At 38.3% G+C, this 23,811-nt stretch overlaps 1 protein-coding gene across 1 annotated transcript in view; it reads right to left on the reverse strand.

Annotated features, from left to right (window-relative positions):
• Window positions 1–23,811, reverse strand: part of LOC127454821 (MAM domain-containing glycosylphosphatidylinositol anchor protein 2-like) — a 205,662-nt gene that overhangs the window by 115,009 nt on the left and 66,842 nt on the right. The window contains exons 3-4 of the mRNA XM_051722271.1: window positions 14,553–14,727; window positions 1,833–2,029 (exon numbers count right to left, since the gene is read on the reverse strand). Coding sequence (XP_051578231.1) covers window positions 1,833–2,029; window positions 14,553–14,727 — 372 coding nt within the window. The remainder of the gene's footprint in view (window positions 1–1,832; window positions 2,030–14,552; window positions 14,728–23,811) is intronic.

The raw sequence follows: 23,811 nt of genomic DNA on the forward strand, positions 1-23,811 counted from the left end.
TACAGTCTTGGACACATGAAAGACATATTAATATTGTAAATAGATCAGAAATGAGAAATTAAACATTGAAGAACAGAAATTATAAAAATGACAATTTAAATAAAATATTTGTTCTGTTTTTAGAAATGTAAATTTTCCAATGTTGTGCACCACTATTTAAGAACCACTGGTATAAAGTGCCCCAACTTTTGTGTTTTTGTGTATAAAGATAGAATTTTGTATGACAGGACATGCTGAAAAGTCTGGGAAAATTAGTCACTCTGAAAACAAACAAACAAGGATTAAAGTGGTTTGCTATCAGTATAAAGCAGAACCTAAGCTTCCACATACATACAGTATATAAAAATCTTTTGACCATTTCCAACAAACCATTCAGAACGTTAAAAACAATAACAACAACACACATTTAAGCCATATCCACTTTCTTCAATATGACTTTGATGAGCTCTATGAAAGTCTTTTGCAAGTCATCTACTTGAAATACACTAAATGGTCAAAATGATGAATTGAAACAACAGCTTGGCATGAATTGGAACTCAGGCTGCGAGCCAGGCCACATTGCCCAACATCATTGCCTGACCTAATTGACTATCTTGAAGTCTGAATGGCAGCAAATCTTGAGGAAATCCAAATTGTTATTGCAGCAAAGAGGACCAACTCCAATGTCCATGGTTTTGAAACTTAATACATAGCACATACGGGTGTGATATTCGAATATCTACATACTGTAGTGTAAATTGCTAATTTTGGGCTGAAATCCCTACAGTATATAGAGCAATCTTACATTCTCTGAAAGTCTTGAGAGTTCTCATTTTACAATAAAGTATTATTGCAACTGAAGGTGAGCCTCTTCTGTGGCTTACTTTGGTCTATCTCATCCCAAAGTAAAAGAATAAGTAACTTATGTTGGTAATATCTTCATACCAGGTCTAGAAGGATAAGGATTTATAATCTGTTACAAATTCATCGGTTATGAATAGTGGCACTGTTTGATTTTTGGTACCTTTAGTGCCAGAACCTGCTGAGATTATTTATGTTGTTGATCTTCTAGCTAACCTGACACACAGACAGAAAGCTGCAGTGCATTACTTTCATATTCAGTAGGGGGTGAAAAATTAAAAAGGGCTGTTCAAAATAACGTGCAAAATCTCCTTTAAGTGCACAGGCTAATTTTGCGTGATTGATTCTCTGTGGGGAATAAAAAGAAGGAACTAGGTCCTGAAATACCCTTTGTCTTATGACTAATTACTATGATGGAACCACTCTGGGCCTATTCGCTGTGCCTTATTTGATGTGGCAAAGCTGTGTTTTTAAAGCAGTTTTTTTGCAAAACTGTCACATCTGGTGTGCTTCCTTCTGGACCTGATAACACTCCTGATGTCAAACTGCTGCATGCTTTTTGTCTCTCTTGATCGCTATGACAACTTTCATGCAAGAGCAATGAAGTTCATATAAAGTTTTCAAGCAAGCCATACATTCATTTTCAAGTTATCAGGTGTTATATGTACTGTAGAACCGATGTCAGCATTGATACACACAATGTTTAGTTTTTTTTACTCCCTTTGCCAACAAATTAATATGATTCTTTGTACAAGAGCTGGGCGGTATGGCAGTGTACAATGCACGATGGCAGTAATTTGTCAATTGATTTTGCTGTACCATTTATACCATGTTTATAATATCCTTACTGTGATATAAAATTACTTCTACCTTGATATTAGACTTTGGCCATAGTGACCACCCCTTACGTTTTATGAATATTGCAAACATTCTTGGTGTAGTTACATGCACGACGGGACCATATTTTGATAAAACTCCTGTGTGTTCCTTACTTGTGTGAAGAAAGGCTCGTAAATCTCCACACCCTTGTCAGAACCTTGGGACAGGAATTCCCTTCCCCGTCTCCAGCTGTACCGCACCGGGGGGTTTGAATTGGCAGCACACCGCAGGAACACTGTCCTTTCATAATAGAACTGCTCCTTTGCCTCTCCTATACTCTGATGGACTGTCACGATGGGGTCATCTAAATCTGAAATGGAAATGGATGGGTTGGTCATACTGCTTCGGCATTGCTCAAACTGCCCTGAAAAAGAACAGCCACTGAGACATTTGTGGTAATGGTGGTATTCAGAGATAGCATGTTTACCTATATTTTGTATTCCACAGTAACATTTTCAAGAGTCTTTAATGTGTAGATATGTAGTCAGAGTGAGTGGGTAAGTTATGTTTGGAAAGGACTGAAGTATGACAGAATTTAAAAAATAGAAAATAGGTCATACGTAAACAAATCTGTATTTAAGGAAAGACGTACATTAGATGCTCTAGACAAACGCATGTCACAGTGTTACAGAAATCAGAAATGGATGTGCACCAGTACTAGCTTTAAATTGTTGCTGAACTCTGTATGTTGCAAAAATTTCTTTGGTTTGGTTGCTTAATATGCTGCACTGTTTTTCAATTGTTTTTCTATGTAAATATGCATTAGATGGATGTCTTTGACCATTGAGCTGCATCTCGCTGTGTTTTCAGCATCTCATGCAGGGCCACCATGGTTAGTAGATCCCATGTCAATTTAAAAGAACTTCAACTTTTAAAACATGTTTTGAGACACCTGAAAAAAACAACAAAACGTGCCACAAAAATGAGTTCAGTGTGAATGGCCCTTTATAGTATGATTTCCAAATTTACCTTTACTGTACATGGCATTGATGTTTAACAAGTATTTGCTCATTAAAATCAGGCAATATTTTCCTGTTCTTTTCCTAGCCACTCCTAGATTTCAGCTCTGTTGGATTGCTTAGTAAAAAACTAGCTAATTTATGAAAGAAGTATATTATGCAGTCCAGTTTTAGTTTAGAATTTTAGTTAGTTCAGTTTGGATATTTTATTTTTCTTCATTTATACATTTTAAAAACTTAAAGGAACAGTTCACCCAAAAATTGTATTCTCTAATTTACTCACCCTTATGACATCATAAACTAGTATGACTTTCTTCTGAAGAACACAAACTAATATATTTTGATATGATGTGTTTATATCCATTCAATGCAAGTCAATGGGTCCAACACTTTCAAGCACAAAAAAGAAGATAAAGTCAGCATAAAGGTAATCCATGTTCTAACTTGAGTGGTTTAATCCATGTCTTCTGAAGTGATACGATCAGTTTTGGGTGAGAACAGACCAAAATGTAACTTCTTCACTATAAATCTTTCCATCTGCAGTTTTCTTGGTGTGATCATGATTACGCTTCCTTGCGCTTGACACATGCACAGATCACAATATCTTAATTTGTGTTCTGCAGAAGAAAGAAAGCCATAAGAGTTTGAGACGGCATATGCGTGAGTAAATGATGAGAGATTTCTAATTTTTTGGGTGAACTCCTTTTAAATCACCACTAAGTGAGGTGCAAAATCATACATACATTAACAGCATCCATTATATTTCAAATAAAGGACCACTCATGTGCCTGCATTTCAGCACTTCAGTTACAAGTATTTTTTAAAAACCAAAATCATTACCATAGAGTGCTCTATTGAGTAGCCATAGTTTGTTTTTATAGACTGCCCTTAAAGCAAAAAACTCACACCTTCCTCTGCTCAGTATAATTCTGTCTGCTTGCAAATTCTCCAGCCATCAGTAAAATCATGCCTATCAAAAGTTTTCTTTCACCTGCTTCAAAAGATTAATCAACCTGCTGCATATATATTTGATAAACAGCACTGGCAGGATTTCTATGATTTCATATGTGACTGGTGAACCACGTATGCTTTAATATCATTAAAGTGACAGTTCACCCAAAAATGAAAATTCTATCATTTACTCACCCTCAAGTAGTTCCAAACATGAATGACTTTCTTCCATTGAACAGAAAAGGAGATTTTAAGCAGGATGTTAAAGACTGACATTATCAGTCACCATTAACTTTCATTGTATGGAAATAATGCAATAAAAGTAGAGTCTGTGCGGAGAGGAAGGTTCCGGGATGACAGCTATACCCGTTGGCCAGATCTGAACCTAGGTGTGGGCCTCCTCCGATTAGCCTAGATCTGTGTTTGTTTGGTGGTTCGATTGAGAGCAGCCCGGGCTTTTCTCCATGCTCCCCTGCACTTGGCCACCACTGCGTGTGCTGAGGGAACTGCGGTTTCTGCCTGTTGGCTAGGGAAAAAGGTGGCTCGTATCCAAACTGCACCTGAAACTAAGACATCCCTGTAGATGAGCTTTTAGTACAATAGTTGCAGTCTACTTAGACAAAGGCAATCCTGGGAGGGGAATGAAATGAGAAGCCTTAGAAAAATCGGTCCACAACTACTAAAATCATAGTATAACCTGAGGATTGGGGCAGACCCGGAATAAAATCCATGGATATATGGGACCAAGGGCAATGAAGAATAGACAAGTGTAGTAGAGATCCAGCGGGTGCTTTATTGCTAGACTTTTGATTTGCACATGTCGTACAAGCATGTACGTAAACCTCTCATCTGAGGCCACCAGAAGCGTCTGCTTATAAATTCCACTGTCCTGGCTACACCAGGGTGTCCCACTGCAGGTGCACCATGTCCCCATTGCAAAACCTCAGAACGCACTGCTGTGGGAACATAGAACCGCCCTGCTGGACATCCGCCGGGATCAGGATCAGCTAGCTGAGCTCTTTGGACTGTCTCCTCCAGATCCAGCTTAACCTGTCCTACAATGCAAATAGGAGGGATGATATTTTTTGGGTCTGGGTCAGTACCAGAGCAGTCTTACTGGTGAGAAAAGGCATCCACTTTTGTGTTCTTTAACCCTGGACGGTACGAGAGTACAAAATCAAATCTATGCAGAAGGTCTGGGTGCAGCAAGATGGGTGCAGAGGTAAAACGAGATCTTAAGACTTCAAGAGTCCACTTCAGGCTGGCCGGTGCACCTTGAGTCAAAGTGGTGATTGGGGCTGTAACAGAACTAAAGTCACGGATAAATCTCCTGTAAAAGTTAGCAAAACCTACAAATCTCTGAACCTGTTTGAGGGTTGTGGGGGTTGGCCAGTCTACCACTGCTTGCACCTTTGCTAGATCCATGGAAATCCCTTTAGGCAAGATGGCAAAGTCTAAAATTAGGTACTGGACACATGAAACTCATACTTTTCAGCCTTCACATATAATTGGTTCTCAAGCAGGCGTTGGAGAGTTTGACTGACGTGCTTATGGTGATCTTCCAGGGATTTGGAGAAGATGAGCATATCATCCAGGTACATGAACATCAACCTATTGATCTAGTCCCTCAGGGCATCATTAACAAAGGCCTGAAAAACAGCTGGACAGTTAGACAATCTCCAGGGAATCACAGAGTATTCATAGTGGCCAATAGGGGTGCTAAACGCTGTTTTCCAGTCATATCCTTCAATGATACGCACTAGATGGCAAGCATTGCGTAAATCAAGCTTTGTGAAAATAGTCGCACCCCTAAGCAGTTAAAATGCTGAGGCCATCAATGGTAAGGGATATTTATTCTTAACAGTGACCTTGTTGAGAGCTCTGCAGTCAATACAAGGCCAAAGGCCTCCATCCTTCTTAGCCACAAAGAAAAAAACTAGCTGACACTGGGGACTTAGAGGCTGGAATCAAGCCATTTTTTAGTGCCTCACCAATGTACTCCTCCATAGCTGCTGTTACAGGAAGAGATGATAACAATTACTTTGAGGAGGTAAAATTCCAGGCAGTAGTTTTATGCCACAGTCATATGGCCTGTGAGGGGGTAACGCAGTGGCTTTGCTCTTGCTAAAGACCTTGCATAGATCGTAATAGGCCTTGGGAATTTTGCTGAGATCCACCTCAGGGAGGCACTGTTTCTCTCTGGACTCAAGTGGAGACAGTCTTAGAACAAGTAGAAGGAAGCAAAACTTAGGTGGCTGGAGGTTTCGCAGTCAGGAACCCAACTTAGTAGTTGGCCAGAAGTCCAATTAAATTGAGGATTATGGGTACAGAGCCAAGGGAATTCTAGCACTAGAGGGTCTTTAGGAGAATTCACTAAGGAAAACTGAATTGTCTCTTGATGGTTATTGATTTTCAAGTGGACAGGTTTAGTAACAAAATCTACTCCTAGTGGTCTGCCATCTAAGGCCTGAATGTTCATGGGTTTGGGACTCACCTCTGGAGGAACGAGCAGCTGTCTGGCCAGGGCAATGTCCAGGAGGTTCTCCTCCACTCCAGAGTCTATTAGGGCTGAAAGCAGACCCCTCTGTAGGCCTGCACCTTCCCAGGATATCATGGCCTTTACAACCACCTCACTAGGTTGCCACAAACTCCAAGTGAGCATGGAATTTTCCCTGGAGTCCAGGGCAGTGATCATGAAAATGTCTAGTTACACCACAATACAAGCACCTTCCCTCTCTTTGGCATCATTCCCTCTCAGCAGGGTAAGAGTCTAGATCGATCCACTTGCACAGGATCCTCTGACAGACAGAGATGAAGACTGGATGTTAGGCATGGCGCAAGATTCAGAGGCAGTCGGAAGAATCGACGAGGAACCAGAAAGTATTATCTTCCCTCCCGTTTCCTTTCAGGAAGGCGTTGGTCAATGCTGATGGCGGCATGAAATGAGATATTCAAGAAAATTTCCCTAATCATGGCTAGTCAGTTCATCTTTAATTGCCTCTGCAAGTCTGTTGTAAAATGCTGAGAACATGGCTTCCTCATTCCACTTACTGTTTGCTGCCAATGTTCGAAACTCAACTGCAAACTCAGAGACAAGTCTTGTCCCCTTCTTCAAAGCCATGAGATGTCGGGAGGCCTCCCTCCCACTGATGGGATGGTTGAACACTTAACGGAGCAGAAGAGAAGGACTTTGCATCATTGCAGCTGGAGGACTGCTGTTCCCAGAGCGCTGTTGCCCATGACAAAGCCTGCCCAGAACTGGTTAGGGCATGTCTCGAAGATCACAGAGCACTGAGTAAGAAAGCCTCAACATAATTTAGGAGAGCCATCATAGTGTTGAGAGTCTGGCAAAGAGACAAAGGAAGACCTGGGAGACGAGACTTGTGGCGCTACAAGGACAGGTACAGGGACGGGTCAGATGGTGCTTGGAGCTTTTCCTGAATTTCTTGTAGGGTCTTTGTTAGCTGTTGAATAGCAGCACCCATCTGGTTTAACTGTTGCTGCCATGTATTCAGCTGCTGTTCCTGACTGTAAAGGGTTCAGGTATGGTCCTTGTCATGTCATTGCTGCCTCGAGCTTGCTGTCAGGATCCAAGAAGAAGCACAATCGCTGGACAAGTTAAGTAACTCAAACACTTTATTGAAATAAAATACACCACGAGGGGTGAGAAGAAATATAAAGAACTCTTTGCAATTAGTCAACTAAGGTACTCACTCCTAACAAATAGGTAACAAAACAACACTGAGAATAATCAAGCAGTCACAGAGTAGATTCAAGAAAATGTCCCATCAAACTCACAGGGAAATACAAGCTTGTGTCCCAGTAAGATATTGTTTACGGCTTAAATAGATCCCATGTCACAAGTGTATGAGAGCAAGACAGGACCCAAATGCAAGAGGCAATTTCAAAGGCTTTAATATAAAATAAACCAAAGTACAAACAAAATCTCTCAAAAAACAAACAAACCAGAAAACAAACAGAAGCAAGGCTGGAGGCGACCGACTGGGAATACACACAAACATTACCAACATTACAAACGATTCGACAAAGAACTCAACGTGAGGGGAGCTTAAGAATGGAAGGGTTGATAGGGAGCAGGTGCCGCCGATTAGTGTTAATTGGAGAACGAGCTATTGTCCAGGTAACAGAGCTGGCGTTCTCCCTGTGTCACCTGCAAAACACAAAATGGAGAGAGAGAGACAAAACCCAACACAGGAAAACACTCAGACAAGAAAAACAGGCCAGACTGTGACATTCCAGGGAATGAGACACAGGTGAGTTCAATCACAGAAGATCTGTGATTGAACTACGATCTGTGATTGAACTGTGCATAGACCAGTTTGCTTTCTCTGCTGCCACCTGCTGGCAGATACTGGTCTGACAAATATGGGCGATTTCCATTTTTGGTGGTAAAATATGAAAGGTTTCAATAACTCTACCCTCACAAACATATGCATATATGTACAGTGGACTAGGATAAAAAACATTAGAAATTAGAAATTAGAAAAAAAAAGAAAAAAAAAAAGACAACCTTAGGTACTCCATATTCCTGTATGCCACTATATTTATATATTAATTTATGTAGCTGTACTTGTTCAGATTGGTGAGGCATACTAAAAAAAAGTTGCATTTCAAACACAATAAGAAGTGTTTCTTGCCGTGAACTAGGCATCTGGGACTGTCCCTGTATTGAGTATAGCACTTGTGAAAAAGCATCAGCTAAATGACAACTTACTAAACTTAGCATACGACACTTATTTTAAATATAAACATGTGCATGGTATTTAACATATATTTAATTACATTACAAATGGAAACTGAAAACAATCAATGTATTTCAAGAGTACTGCCAGTGTAAAATGCACTGAACACCATAGTAAACATATAGTTGAAGTCAGACGTTTACATACACTTTGTTTGAAGTCATTAAAACTCATTTTTAACCACTCCACATATTTAATATTAGCAAACTATAGTTTTTATAGTTAAGTCATTTAAGACATCTACTTTGTGTATGACACCAGTAATTTTTCCAACAATTGTTTACAGACAGATTGTTTCACATTTATTTGACTATATCACAATTCCAGTGGGTCAGATGTTTACATACACTAATCTGTGCCTTTAAGCAGCTTGAAAAATTCCAGAAAATGATGTCAAGACTTTAGACAATTAGCCAATTAGCTTCTGATAGGAGGTGTACTGAATTGGAGGTGTACCTGTGGATGTACTTTAAGGCCTACCTTCAAACTCAGTGCCTCTTTCCTTGACATCATGGGAAAAGCAAAAGAAATTAGCAAAGACCTTGGAAAAAATATTGTGGACCTCCACAAGTCTGGTTCATCCTTGGGAGCAATTTCCAAACACCAGAAGGTATCACGTTTATCTGTACAAACAATAGTATGCAAGTATCAACACCAAAGGATCATGCAGCCATCATCCCGCTCAGGAAGGAGACACATTCAGTCTCCTAGAGATTAACAAAGTTTGGTGTGAAAAGTACAAAGCAATCCCAGAACAACAGAAAAGGACCTTATGAAGATGCTGAAGGAAACAGGTAGACAAGTATCTATATCCACGGTAAAACGAGTCCTATATTGACAAAACCTGAAAGGCTGCTCAGCAAGGAAGAAGCCAATGCTCCAAAACTGCCATAAAAAAGCCAGACTACAGTTTGCAAGTGCACATGGTGACAAAGATCTTACATTTTGGAGAAATTTCCTCTGGTGTGATGAAACAAAAATGGAACTTTTTGGCCATAATGGCCATCGTTATGTTTGGAGGAAAAAGGGTGAGGCTTGCAAGCCAAAGAACACCTTCCCAACTGTGAAGCATGGGGGCGGCAGCATCATGTTGTGGGTGTGCTTTGCTGCAGGAGGGACTGGTGCACTTCACAAAATAGATGGCATCATGAGGAAGGAAAATTATGTGGATATGTTGAAGCAACATCTCAAGACATCAGACACGATGTTAATGCTCGGTCACAAATGGGTCTTCCAAATATATATACTGTATATATATATATATTTTTTTAACTAAATGTTAAAAAATCAGTTCACATGGCCAGTGACACCTTAATTGATGAATACCTGGAGTGGCAGATCAAAAGACCCCTTCATGTAAAAAATTATATTCAAAAAGTAGATAGCCGTGCATTTTTTTACCCAAATATTCGCTCTAGGGTTAAAGCTAATCAGCTACAAAAAAGTCAAAATATTTAGCTGTGTTATTCACGATTCAAAGATGTTATTTTCAAAAGAAAAGCCGCTTCTGAGGCAAATATAAACACAAAATATAATATTTGTTTTAATCCCTTCACACTAATGACTAGAGAGTGCTGCCAAACATAGACAACCGTGTCACTCCAATTTGAAGTACTCAGTTGTTTATTGGCTGTATTTTGGCTGTTCTTTATCAATGACATTTTTCTAGACTTTGATCACTATATCAGGAGTCATGTGGCTCTGATCAATAACAGTCAGTGCCCACCAGCGAATAGTCCACCGTGAAGCAGTAAAAATGACAAGCTGAGGCCTGTTCTCTAATTCAAGGGTAATGACTTGCTCCTCATTGTCTCCCCACAGCATTGCTGCCTGCCACCGTCCATCGCTCCACCTATTCATCTCTCTGTGCTCCCGTAAATCACTTTACAACATCTATGGCTCCTTTGTGGCTGCAGGGAACAGACGCAATACACAACTCCTTTTTAGACAGTTTGTGATAGCTTTTGATGGTTTCAATAGCAGACAAGTAAACCTTTGAAACTCTGGAAAATCTGGAGCTAACTTACTGACGATGACATCTCTTTGAAGCACAATCCTCATCAAAACATAAAAGCACTTACCTTGCTCCGCATACCCACCATAGGACTGGTCAGCGATGGGGGAGGAGGCTGAGCGCCCTCTCGGCTCGTCACAACCGCCTGGCCATTGGTGTGTGTGTGCCACGGTCGGGTGCGTGAAGACAGGGGGCCCGCATACGTAGTGCCCTGGCTGTGAGTGTTCGGTGTCTGGCTGTTGTGATAACACCGGCTGTGTTATCAGGGAGTGAGGAAACCACTATTTTTTTTTTAAAATGTGGGTGAAAACAAAACAAAAGGGAACCCCCGCTTGGGGGCCTTCCTGGGGCTCTTAGCGCCGGACCGTGAGACAGGGGGCATCAGCTTCCTGTGGGGGGCTCTACGCCGGGGCCGAGCCACCTGAGTTGCAGCTGCAGGACCTGATGGGGTGCAGGACCTTGAACCGCGCCGGGGCAGGATGTGTTGAATGGCCTCCGTCTGCTTCTTCACCGCTGAGAACTGCTGGGCAAAGTCCTCAACGGTGTCGCCGAATAGGCCGATCTGGGAGATGGGAGCATCGAGGAAGCGGACCTTTTCGGTGTCCTTCATCTTGACCAGATTCAGCCATAGGTGGCGCTCCTGGACCACCAAGGTTGACATCGCCTGCCTGAGCAGCGAGTGGCTGGAGTGGCTTTCCCGCGGAAGAAGGAAAGCCGCGACCGCAAAGTTGCCATGGTCATGTTCTCGCAGCGAGAACACGAACCATCCACGAACACTGTCTTAATGTGACTACGGCCTAGACACGTGAGACAGCGCTCGTGGCCATCAGAGGCAGAGAGATAGCAACCACTTCCAGGAACTACACACAGATGGAAAGGCGTCTTTAGAAACATGCTCTCCGTCAGTGCGCATTCTTTTAGAAGAAAATATACTCTTTTCTGCAAGAATATATACTATACTATAAATGTTACTGTCAGGATTTTGATGTTCTTGAAAACTGTCTAGACAAGATATACATGGAACTATTCATGCTTCATTTGAGCTCATGTATTATAAGCCACCATATCAAATGTAATTGATTTCAAACATTATGTTGTAATGGAACATTACCACATTCCAAGGCTGGAATATTCAGAGGCAGGTTTGGGGAGTAATGAAATACAAGTAACGGGAATACGTATTTAAAATACAAAATATGAGTAACTGTATTCCACTACAGTTACAATTTAAATCATTAGTAATTAGAATACAGTTACATTCAAAAAGTATTTTGATTACTGAAGAGATTACTTTGCATTTTATTGTCATTTGCTTCATTTCATATTTAGTTCTTTCAGATGGAAAACATTTATACATATAAATGATGCAATCCAAAGTGCATTTGAACAGCGGTAAAACACATTCTTCTGATGTGTTACATTCATACGAACAGACAGAGAAGTACGTTTGAAGTTTGGAGCACAAGAAAATAGAAATAAACTCTCAGCTTTATGCTAAGCTAAAATGCTATTTCTAGCCATTGTACATGCATGTTACCAGGCACGATCATATTTTTTTTTTTAACAAAATTCACGTTGGATCATAATTTATTTTTTACTAGTAAGACCTTTGATATTAGGACAAACATTTTTTTTTTTATAATATATATTTTTTTGTTTTCCTGTAAAAATATCTAAAAATCAGTTAGATTGATCTTGTTTTAGAAACAACATTGCAGAAGATATTTGGATTTTTCAAAGAATGTTAAATTATTTATTGTAATTTTATAACATTATTCTCTGTATTATGTTACCCTGGCATTAATAAAAACAAAAAAACAAACAACAACTAGTCAACACTGCTGTGATGGGGTTTCAAAAAGCAGCTGCTGAGGGAATGACAGTAAATGTGGCATATTTTTCTCTTCTGACTGTCATAATTCATTTCTCTTTATTTTTATGTATTTTTTTTTATGCAACTCACATTGCAACAACTTCTTACGGCTTTCACCTCAGTGGAAACTTAACTGCACAAGTTTATCTAGGACGCATAAAGGATATTCCCAGAGCTCATGAGGCAGCACATACTAGGAAAATACAAAAATATGTGGAACAAAATCACAACCATTATTACGAGTTCAACATCATATCGGGTCGACGTGTCTTCATGTTTCATATAGAGACAGAGACTGGCTCATGTGATGTGAGCTTATTATAAATATAGGCTAAAAACAGGTAATTCCTTTGTTAAATAATGCAATTACGGTGTCATATTATTAATATAAATATTTATAGCATTAGTCACGCACCAGTGAATATGACCCATTGCCAAATGAGTCTGTCAGGCTGAATTTAAGGTTATTGATCATCATTGGTGAACTGCTTCAACGCCTGAAATATGATGAATTTTTGATAATATAACACTAGAGGACAATGCCTGATAAAACTTCAAATAAGTGGTCAGGATGTACTGCTTGTTTTAGTGGAAGAAAGAACGATTTTTTTGTCTTTTGACATTTAGCATCTTATTTATTATTTACTTGGCTATTGTGTAGGCCTGTACAACATTACTCTATGTGTATAAATCTGCAAAAAAACAAACAAAAAAATGGGGGAGGGTGGTCTCAAGGGGGGGTGGCTGTATTGTACATTTTTTCAGAGGGGGTCTTACGGTTTAAGACTTTGAAAACCCCTGACATTAAGCAATGAAAACAGTGACAGTGGATATTCAACTGTGGTTTCTGTTGCTGAATAGCCTAACTTACTGGATGTACTTTTGGATTATTAGCAAATGTCCTAATGTTTTCTTGTGCACTTGCCATTGTCCAGCCATTAAAACATGTTTTGTTTTACGTATATCAGTGCATCCAAGGTATACGTGCTTTCCTGGGAATCGAACCCATGACCTCACCGCTGCTAACACTATGCTCTACCAGTTGAGCTACAGATAAAAGATTCTGACTCATTGTAAACATTGTTGGAAGGTCATCCAGTATTGATTAAATATTATTTTTGGGCTTTTTATTTATAGGGCAGTAGAGACAGACAGGAAAGCAGGGAGAGAGAGAAGGGGAGCAAGTTCATGACCTGACCCAGGCAGGTTTCGAACACAGGTCCCCACAAGCCAACAATTCTTATTTACATCAGGAGCAGTGTTCAGCGCCACAGCTCAGAAATGATTCATTATTCATTATGGACATTTATAATAGCTTAGGCAGCAAATTATTTTTTGTTTTGATTTTGTAATGCATTTGCAGTTTTTTGACAAATATACCAAGAACAGAAAAGTGCACATTTAAAAATTAACATCTTTGTGATAATCTTAGATGGCAAAACCTTTAATATATATAAAATACATTAGGTATAGAAATGTGCTTACTATAGCTTTCAGGGCCATTCAGACCGAACACATTCTTGTGTTAAAAAAGGCTAGACACTACACAACGAACTGAACAGAATTCAAGTGTCTTGACACATATTTAAAAGTTCCAGTTCTTTCAACTTCTATCTATGCCAAAAAAAAAAAAAAAGAGTGAGACATGGCACAACAATCAAAGACGTCCTTCTAGCACATGTTTACATAGAAAAGCAAGAAAGAAATAAGTAGTTTTTATGATACTTAAGGATATTTTACAAATATACCCAGAAAAGTGCATTTTTGAAAAGAAACGTTCTTTTGACTAGCTTAAACAGCTAAACTATTTTTTTTACACAATGCATTAAGTACAGCTTTTAAATACTCTTGCATCCTTTCAATTAGTACTTAATTAAGCACCTAAATAATCATTATACGCTAAATTATCAAAATAATCAAGTGTTACATTGTTACAATGGGAAGTACTGTATAGCTCTTCTTTCTATTCTTTGTTGGTTTCAAAAATGTGCTCTGAGGTTACAGTGCAAAACACAACTTAACAGTGAACCCACAAGGTAATACAGCAGTCTCCATTACTTTTGCTGTAAGTGTGTCATTCCAACTGATTATCCTTGATTCATAACTTAAGGATTTATGTGGAGTGCTGGATCAAGGTTGAGTATGTGTCTGAAAAGCTAAAGAGAGATGCAGACATAGTCAGCAAAGGCTAATACCAAGTTATCGTTGACTTGCAAGAGTGTGTGTCAAGTGTGTGGTTTTCTGCCGACAGGCGGATGAGCTTGTTAACTCACAGTAGACATCCACTCGGATGGATTTGATGGCGGGAGTGCCGAGGCCATTCTCAGCCTTACAGTAATAGCGGCCGCCCTGGTGCCGCTGGATGCGGGTTATGCGCAGTGTCTCATTGAATACACTGGAGTCCTGGAAGCGGTCAGTAGCACTGCCTGCTGTCTTGGTCCATCGTATCTGATGCCACACAATGAGAGTCAGAGACAAAGAGAGAGAGAAACAAGGACATCAGCTGAGTATGAATTTAACATGAGAGAATCATCAGTACGTGAGTGAAAACAAATAGGAGTGTTTGCCTTCAAATAAGGCTAAATTAATTAATGCAATCATGTTTCAGGAAGGCAAAGTTCTCACATCAATCAGAGAGGCCAAAGACTTGCAAATATTTCTTCCTAAACACATGAAATAACCCTCACACACTTTTGAATCTGTAATCCACAGAAGATTCACCTATTACCAGACCCAGATGGAATATGCTGATGTTTTTCACATTTGCTATGCTGATTTTAGGGGAAAATCTGCTGGATTTCATGGAATCAGTGTTGGGTAAGTTACTTAAAAATAGTATTCCACTACAAATTATTTCTCTAAAATTGTAATCAGATTACTTAAATAATTACTTCTTAGAAAATGTATTCACATTACAACTTTACTTTTAAGTTACTTTCTAAAACACTTTTCCGCTCAACAAATTCAAAATAATGTCTTTATTTCTTTCTTCCTGTGGTAAATAATGGCAAAAAGATTATACAGCTGAGTTTTAAAGTCAAAATGAAATGGCATTCGCAATCCATTTTACTTTCGTAATGTGACGTATTTCTGATGAAAAAAAGTTATTTTATCCATCAGAAACTGATTGGGCTGTGAAGTGGGTGTTATTAATGTCAGAGGCAGAGCAATTTATTACAATGTGATGAAAGGCAAATCACGAAGGCAAACATTTTTCTTATTCTATGGAATAAGTTGCATTGTTGACTTGTACATAATTTAGAGAGTATTAAGAAAGTAAAAAAAATATTTTGATTTAATGTTGACATTAAACCAGAATTAATCATTTGAAAGTTGACAATGCTGTCAATTAGCAAGACAAATGGTGGAACAAGCTACATGCATCAGGCCACAAAAAAGAAAATCATTGTACTACCCATGGTGTGTACTCTAGAATTGTCTTATTCAATTGTCTTATTAAAATTCTACAAGGCTAAAAAACATTTTTCATGGTAAATAAATATAAGTATTGTGTACATACTGAATAGTAATTATTACTTTAGGTTTTTACCATCAAGACACACACATTCACACACAAATATAGTACAACACTGAAGGAGGCATGGAGAGACCAGGGAAAGATAGCTGCAAATGGAGCTCAGCTGGGGAGAGAGTGAGTGAGAGAGAGAGAGAGAGAGAGAGAGAGAGAGAGAGAGGGAGAGAGAGCTTCTGTACTGTAGCTCCCTGTGTGTACACTCTATCTGCCAAAAAAGCCTGACAAGTGGAGCAAATTGCCCATTCAGGCCTGGCTTGGCCTTACCGAGTCCTGAGTTAGACTTACTGTGTAGATGACCTACATTACAACAGAACCCCCTTTATCATCCCTGCTGCTCAAGAACTTAAGAGGCGGGAGCAACTCCGCTTGAGTCCAGAGACAAAGATCAATGCTCCACCTTACTCTTCCAAATACCAACTTCTTCCTCACCCCAACTAGTCGCCCCTCTCTTGCTAATTGGAAGTATTTTCAGCATCCCAATTTGCAGAGATCAAGCGCTACTTTTGACTGGTGCTCAGTTTCCTCTTGTAAAGGTCGCCTAGGAAGAAATACCAGTGGGTAACACTGTTCGGAGCCAAACAGAGTCGTAACCTTTGGAAGTGCCTGAATTAAATCTATTTCATGCTTTTCTGCGGATGGAGGGAGGGCAGATTTGTTTACACACATATTGGATGTTAGTTAGGAATAATGGTGTACTGGAATTCATGGAGCTAAGATACGCTGTCTTTCTTTGTGAGCTTAAACATGAAATAAGGCTGATAAAGAAAAGTTCTTAGTCCAGTATGTCTGCATTTGTTGAGGTAGGCTATAGCTGACAGCACACAAATAGGAATGCCTCCTTTTAGAGGTGAGGAAATGGAATTGAATAATCATTTGGGCATTATGTGAGAGCAGTTCAATACAATACATGAGCAAAGATAACCCACTCTAATCTTTAAGACATATTGTACTATACGTTCCTTCAATTTTATACATGAATGGGTGTGTGCCATTTCATACTATAGTTTCTGTATGAATATTCTTAAAGGGATAGTTCACCCAAAAATGAAAGTTCTGTCATCATTTACTCAATCGCATGATGTTTAAAACCTGTATCACTTTTTTTCTACTGTGGATAACAAAAGGAGATGTTAGGCAGAATATTAGTCTTAGTCACCATTCACTTTCATTGCATCTTTATTTCATTCAATGAAAGTAAATGGTGACTGAGGCTGTCAGTCCCTTACCTTCTGCCTTACATCTCCTTTTCTGATCCAAAGAAGTTTTGTTTGGAGCAACAAAACAACAAAGGCGAGTATATGATAACAGAATTTTCATTTTTGGGTTGTCGGTCTTTTTTCTTACACAAAGCTACTGTATGGCTTCAGAAGACTTGGAATATAGTACATAAGAGATATGGACTACTTTTATGGTGGTTTTATGGCTCTTTCTTAGTACTTTTTTGGAGCTTAACAGTCATTGTATAATTTCGTTTTATGAAAAAGAGCAGCATGAACATTTTTCAAAACATCTTTTGTGTTTCATGGAGAAAAAGCTACATAAAATGTAACAACATGATGGTTAGTAAAATATGACAGAATTATCATTTTAGGGTGAACTATTTGTTTAAATTATCACTGAATAAAATTAAATTGAACTAAATTTGATTGATTTTTTTTTGTCCACTTATGTGGACATTATTTGGACATTAATAATGAGAACACTGGCAACACCAAAAACCAAAATGTTTGATCAATTAAGTACTCAGATTATAAAGAGATTTTTGTTATTATTCAGATTAGAAAAAGCCTTAAAACATCTGCAAAGACTCCAGGATTGTACACAAAATGAAACATACATCAAAAGTCTCTGTGTCTTATAATTCATCTCCGTGTTCATAGAGATCATGATTTAAGTGATATGTCGGGGGTGGAAAGTGATAATAATTTGAAGGCAGCCCACTGTCTTCACAACCAAAGTGCTTCCATAAATAGTCATAAAACCGTGGAAATGACAGAAATTCAGTATTATTCCAGAAAAAGGAGAGAGAGGATTTTTTTACATTGCAGTTATTATAACTTGGAAGTTATCTTTAAGCATTCAGTAATGTTATGACAACGTTATTACAATGCATATTACTAGAGTACAACTAATAGCGATACTCATTATTTTGTAATAGTTTTTTTTTCTGCTTTTTGACATATTAATAAGGAAACATTCATTAGACTACACCAATAAAAACACTATGCATTCATAACTATTATAATTATCTATGCCATTATATTTATGCAAATTTGAGCAATCTAAATGGTCACAAATTTAATTCCATCTTTGTTTTCAGCTATGCCTAACTGTTAATCTAATCTGCTATGCATTTCTCAATGGCTGTTTTTAAAAAGTTGAGTAATTTATGGAAAACATACAATAAATCACTTTCTTTAATATCACTGCTTTACCTGTGAACAGTGCTGTTTCCTGTAGTAACAGGAAATGCTCAGTGGTGTAAAGGCCTTTTTTGTGTGTGTGTGTGTGTGTGTGTGTGTATGCTATTCTTTAGATGACAACCAAATTGTGCAATTTATTAGTAGACTTGATATTAAAGACCTGATCAATTATGTACAAAAAATATATTTCAAACCAATTATTGGTCTGTCTTTATATATTACAATAAATAAAATTACAACTAAATGAAAATTAAGATACTATTATCTAAAGTGTTCAAAATCACATCTCTGCAGTAGCTTACTCTCATAAAATTGTGGAGTTTGACATTTCTGCCCCTGCCAGCATTAAGTGGATCAGTGCCACAGAGTGCCTGAGCCAGGACCCTGATGAGAGTTCTGTGCTGAGTGTGTCAAATGCAGACAGAATGTGCACATAAAGAGCGCTATATATAGCCTCTAGCTCCCTCAGTCTATCATAAAGCACTCCTGGACGTATCTTTCCCTGGCCCACTCAGTGTCTGTGGGATCTATAGGAAAAGGTTTAGCAATGGAACACACAAAATAACTGTCTAAACCTTGACAAAGGATGGTTTGAATGCTCACAGAGATGTAGCCAAAAGCGAGTACTGATGAATGTTTTGATTAGTTCCTCAATGTGATGAATGTTGCATGGTGAGGAAACTATTTAAAGGGATACGCCACCCCAAAATGAATATTCTGTCATCATTTACTCACTCATGTTTTTCCAAACTCCTATGACTTTCTTTCTTTAGTAGATCACAAAAGGAGATGTAAGGCTGAATGATAGGTACAACAGCCTCAGACACCACTATCATTGCATCATTTTACATACAATGCAAGTGAATAGTGACTGAGGCTGTCATTCTGCCTAACATCTTTTTTCGTATTCCACAGAAGAAAGAAAGTCATACAGTTTGGAACAACCTGAGGGTGAGTAAATTATGACAGAATTTCCATTTTTGGGTGAACTAGCCCATTAAGATGACCCTAGTGCTATTGTGAGTCACAGATTTTATATATATATATATATATTGTATATAACTGCTGTAATTACATGTGTTTGATCAGAATTTCCAGTAACGAGAACTTGAGCTAAGAAGTCTTTTGCTTTGATAAATCTAGTCTTCTAGGCATTCAGTCAGTTAATCTATATGTTTCTCCTGCTCAAATTCTTAAAAATGAAATGCATTGTTAATTATTTGTAAGGTGAAATATCCATGTGAAGAATAGGCTCAGGCGAGTTGCAGCTTTAATTATAAACAAGGTGACGTGACATGAACTTACATGACATGCTGTAATATCATGTGACATAACAACATCTATAGGGGAATGCTGTCACAAAAGGTCAACATGTATTAAATGAACTGCCTTTTGTTTCTTACTGGGCAATAACTGTTTAAATGTTCAGTAGCTTTTTGTAGCCAAGATTATTAGATAATCAATGTCTAACTGTCCCTGTAGTACATTTTTTCAGGCAGCTTGTTGCACTAAGTGATACCCTGGGCTGAATTAGGATAGGTCCGAAAATATTTTCATGATTCAAATGTTTACTGTGACTCAATTCCCAAAACAGGAGCCACACTATTGGTTTAAAGCAAAAAAAAGTTGAAAATTAATTTAAACTGTCCCTTATTTTCCATGTGGTGTTAGATTCAAGGTAAAAGAGTCTGCAAAAGCCAGAGATGAGATCTGAAGCGGCATTAGTTCATTTATTCAAAAAGCGGCTGCCAGCAAAAATCTTTCTATCTATTTAAAATGAAGACTGGGAGGCAAAAGTAACACAGAACATTCAAAATGCATTAGGATTTTCTCAGCCAAAAGTCCAGCTGCCCTCTGCAAGCACCAGTACAACTAGTGCTTGTTTAAACAATTAAAACCACAAATTGGCCAAAAAAAAAAAAAAAAAAAAAATCATGAAACTCAGAATTCATAGTTTGAAATGATTCATAAGTCATATTGACTGAAACATAAATTGTACTTTGCTTCAATTTGTTAGTGTTTCTGTTTTCTATTGTGTGTACGAACTGACAAACCAGCTCAACAAAGTATAATTAAGCTTTTGGAGTTTCTCTATAAATAGGGTAAATACTGGTGTCACATTTTTAAGCATTAGAGGCACACATGCCTTGTTTCTTATAAATAGGGATGCCCCGATATGGAATTTCTGAGCCGATACTGATAACCAGTAATTCACAGCTCATTGTGACCGATGCCAATAACCGATCATTTCTTTTCTTTTTCTTTTTCTTTTTACGTTTTTAATTTGTAATCTTTTAACCTGGAACTGCAAGCTAATTAATTCAAAGCTACTCATTTGAAAAATAGGTGTCATTTAAAAGCTTGGAAACTCCTAACTGCTGCTATTTAAGGTTTGCCAGATGTAACATGAACCAGAAATATGCTTATATTACAGATGTATGCTGATTTGAATGAGAAATAAACGACAATACACTTTCATTAATTGTATGGTGCCCATTTTTATGAGTATTTATGGTAATCCTGATGAATTGCCCACAGAAAGAGAATGAGCTTCTAAATGTAATAATACATTAAACCAAAATTAGGCAATAAATTAACAGCATGCAACAAAAATTAAACAACAAAACACACAATACAAACATTAATCTCTGTATACATGGTGTAATATTTTTGCTAGCAGCCAGACTGCAAGTTAGAAATGGTAGAAAAGTCTAAACTCATAAAATACAACAAGCAGATTAGTTTCACTCGCAAACTAGTGTCTTTAGGCATTTCACGTCACTCTGTGAGGATTATTTCAAGATCTATGCACTCTGTTACGTTGTGTTTGGGTTTGTTTTAATCGTGATCCTTTGCAGTAAGTAAAGATATGCTATTTTCCATATTCTGTTTATGTTCCATGAAGCGAAAATTATTTTCTCTAAGTAACATACAAGTTTTTGGTGTGTTTTCGTTTATTGCTTCATGAACAATAAACAGAATATGGGAAATGGCATGTCGCTACTTACAGCAGATGATCCCGATTAAAACCAACCCAAAACAACGTAACAAGGTGCAGAAATGTTTAAATAATCCTCACAGAGTGAAATGAGCTTAGCTTCCAACACTAGCCTGGCTCGGTTGTAATTTCACTATTGGCGCAATAATAATATTTAGATTTTCTCAGTTATTGGCCAATAATATATCAGCCGCTAAGTAGTTTTATACACATCAAATGTCTGTTTTAATTTTATATAAAAATACGATTTTTATTAGAGCTGTCAAAATGAACACGTTAACGCATGCAATTAATTAAAAATGTTTCATGTTCATTCATTTTTCTTAAACGCGATGAATGCATTTTCCAGTTTTTACATTAGATACTGACATTTTATTTAGCTCCGTGTGAGTTATAAACACTGGCTGGAATAGCACGGAACCTTTGCGAAGTGTCCGGGCTCATTTTACTGATGTACACACTAGGGCTGAAAATTGCCACAGTCCTCCCGATTCGATATTACATCGATACTTGGTAGCCGATTCAACACATACATCGCAATATATATAAGTTAATATAGAGTACATTTTCTTTACTTTGAAAATCAGTGATTAATCGTGTTTAACTATGAAAAATCATGTGATTAATCGCGATTAAATATATTAATCAGCTAACAGCACTAGTTTTTATTAGGCGGAGGCTATTTGCACTAAGCGCAAATAGTGATAGATGCTATTTACACAGAGTATCGATGCAGTCTGTTTATTATGTATATTTAGAGTCTAACAGACACCCTACACCAACCCCTTCCCCTAACCCTAACCTTACAAAATTTTTACCATGGTTTTACTACAGTAAACATAGTATCACCATGATATTTTGTTGTAAAATCATAGTAACAACAAAATTAAACATGGTTACTATATGAACACCAAATTACTGTAGTAACACCATGGTGAATTGGATTAAAACTATGGCTTCTGCCAAAAACTTTCTACAATATTACTATAGTAAAACCATGGTTAATTTTGCACAGATCAAACCTTTCTCTCAACTCCCCGACAGTCACCGTGACCAAATCACTGCAAGGCAATCAACCTTTATATTGATTTTTATGTATTTTTATTAGTATTAAAGGAAATATTAAGAATGGATACAGGAAACAGGATGGGGAAAAGTGGGGCAAAAGGGGCAATCAAAAAAAAAAGCACATCACCATCGTCTTTACACAGTATGCCACTGCAGCAGCTCTTGAGGGTGCAGTTTGTCTTCAAATTCTGTGTTTATACAAGACTATTGGAGTGCAAATAGCTGCGCTGTGTGACAGGTGCTATTTACACCTAGTGCAAAAAGTTTACTATTTTATAATCCTTACAAAACTGGCTTCATTTAAGTGTTTCAGGCCCTCTTTTGCACTCTATTCATGGAAAGTGTCTTATACTAATTCCCTGTTTTGACCTTTAGAACTGAACCACTATCCAACAGAAAGCAAACACATATCCCACTATTAATATGAGCCCAAGACTACATGTAATCAACACAGCATGAGATGTGCTTACTGTAAACACATTAGTGATACAAAAGAGGTGTTAAAAAAAAGAGAGCCATTAAAAAAAAAGCACACCAACTGTTTGTAGAATGGCAAATAAAGGCTTACCTCACAACTATGACACTACACTGTAAGGAGAATTTCTTAGCAAACATTTAGATTTGAGGACTCTTCCTAGCATTGAGGTCTGACAGCAATCCTTAGGGAAATAGTCAGCTCTTCTGCAGTCATGCAGATGCAGTGATTTCCCTGGTGGCCATCTCTTTTCTTCACTCACTATTGGGACTGCACGTCCTCTCCACTGAAAATGCAGCTTGAGATGAGAGGTGTAGAGTGCTGCCTATCTAAAACCGCGCACAGGCTTTAGGACTGATAAGCCCCCTGCAAGATATGCCGAAGAGTGGTGCGTCAAGAGAATTAAGACCACTTGAGTTAGGAGGTGAAATAGAGAGTACCGCAGAACCGCATCAGATGAATGATACATACAGGATGCATGAGACAGAAACTATGTATTTTCGTATCTCTTTGTGATAATCGATATATTGTTTTATTCAGTATTATGTGCCATCCTCTTGGGCTAGGAAGCATAACCTTGATTTAGGGTTCGTAGTATCATCAAACTAACATAACTCCTTATTCTGTCAATCAAAATTTTTGTTTTCCAGTATCTAGAGTATTAACAACCATCTGTCTACAGTATTATGGTCCAATGTTGTTGCTAGTGTGACGCTCCTGTACTACCCGCTCTGTATGGGACTCGAACCGGCATCTCCGGCATGGGAGGCAGGTGCGCTAACAAGGAGGCTAAAGGCTACAGCCTCTAACGTCAGTCGCTACTGCACCTCTTGAGGTTTATACACATTGCACAGCTATCTATCAGCTGCCCACCATTACACTCACCTCCCTAAACCTCACTCCCATCAGGGTCACGGCACCATTGTGACGCTCCTGTTCTACCCGCTCTGTACGGGACTCAAACCGGTGTCTCCGGCATGGGAGGCGGGTGCGCTAACAAGGAGGCTAAAGGCTATAGCCTCTAGCGTCAGTC

The sequence above is a fragment of the Myxocyprinus asiaticus genome, chromosome 17 (genome assembly GCF_019703515.2).
Source record: "Myxocyprinus asiaticus isolate MX2 ecotype Aquarium Trade chromosome 17, UBuf_Myxa_2, whole genome shotgun sequence".
In the NCBI taxonomy this organism is placed as follows: domain Eukaryota; kingdom Metazoa; phylum Chordata; class Actinopteri; order Cypriniformes; family Catostomidae; genus Myxocyprinus; species Myxocyprinus asiaticus.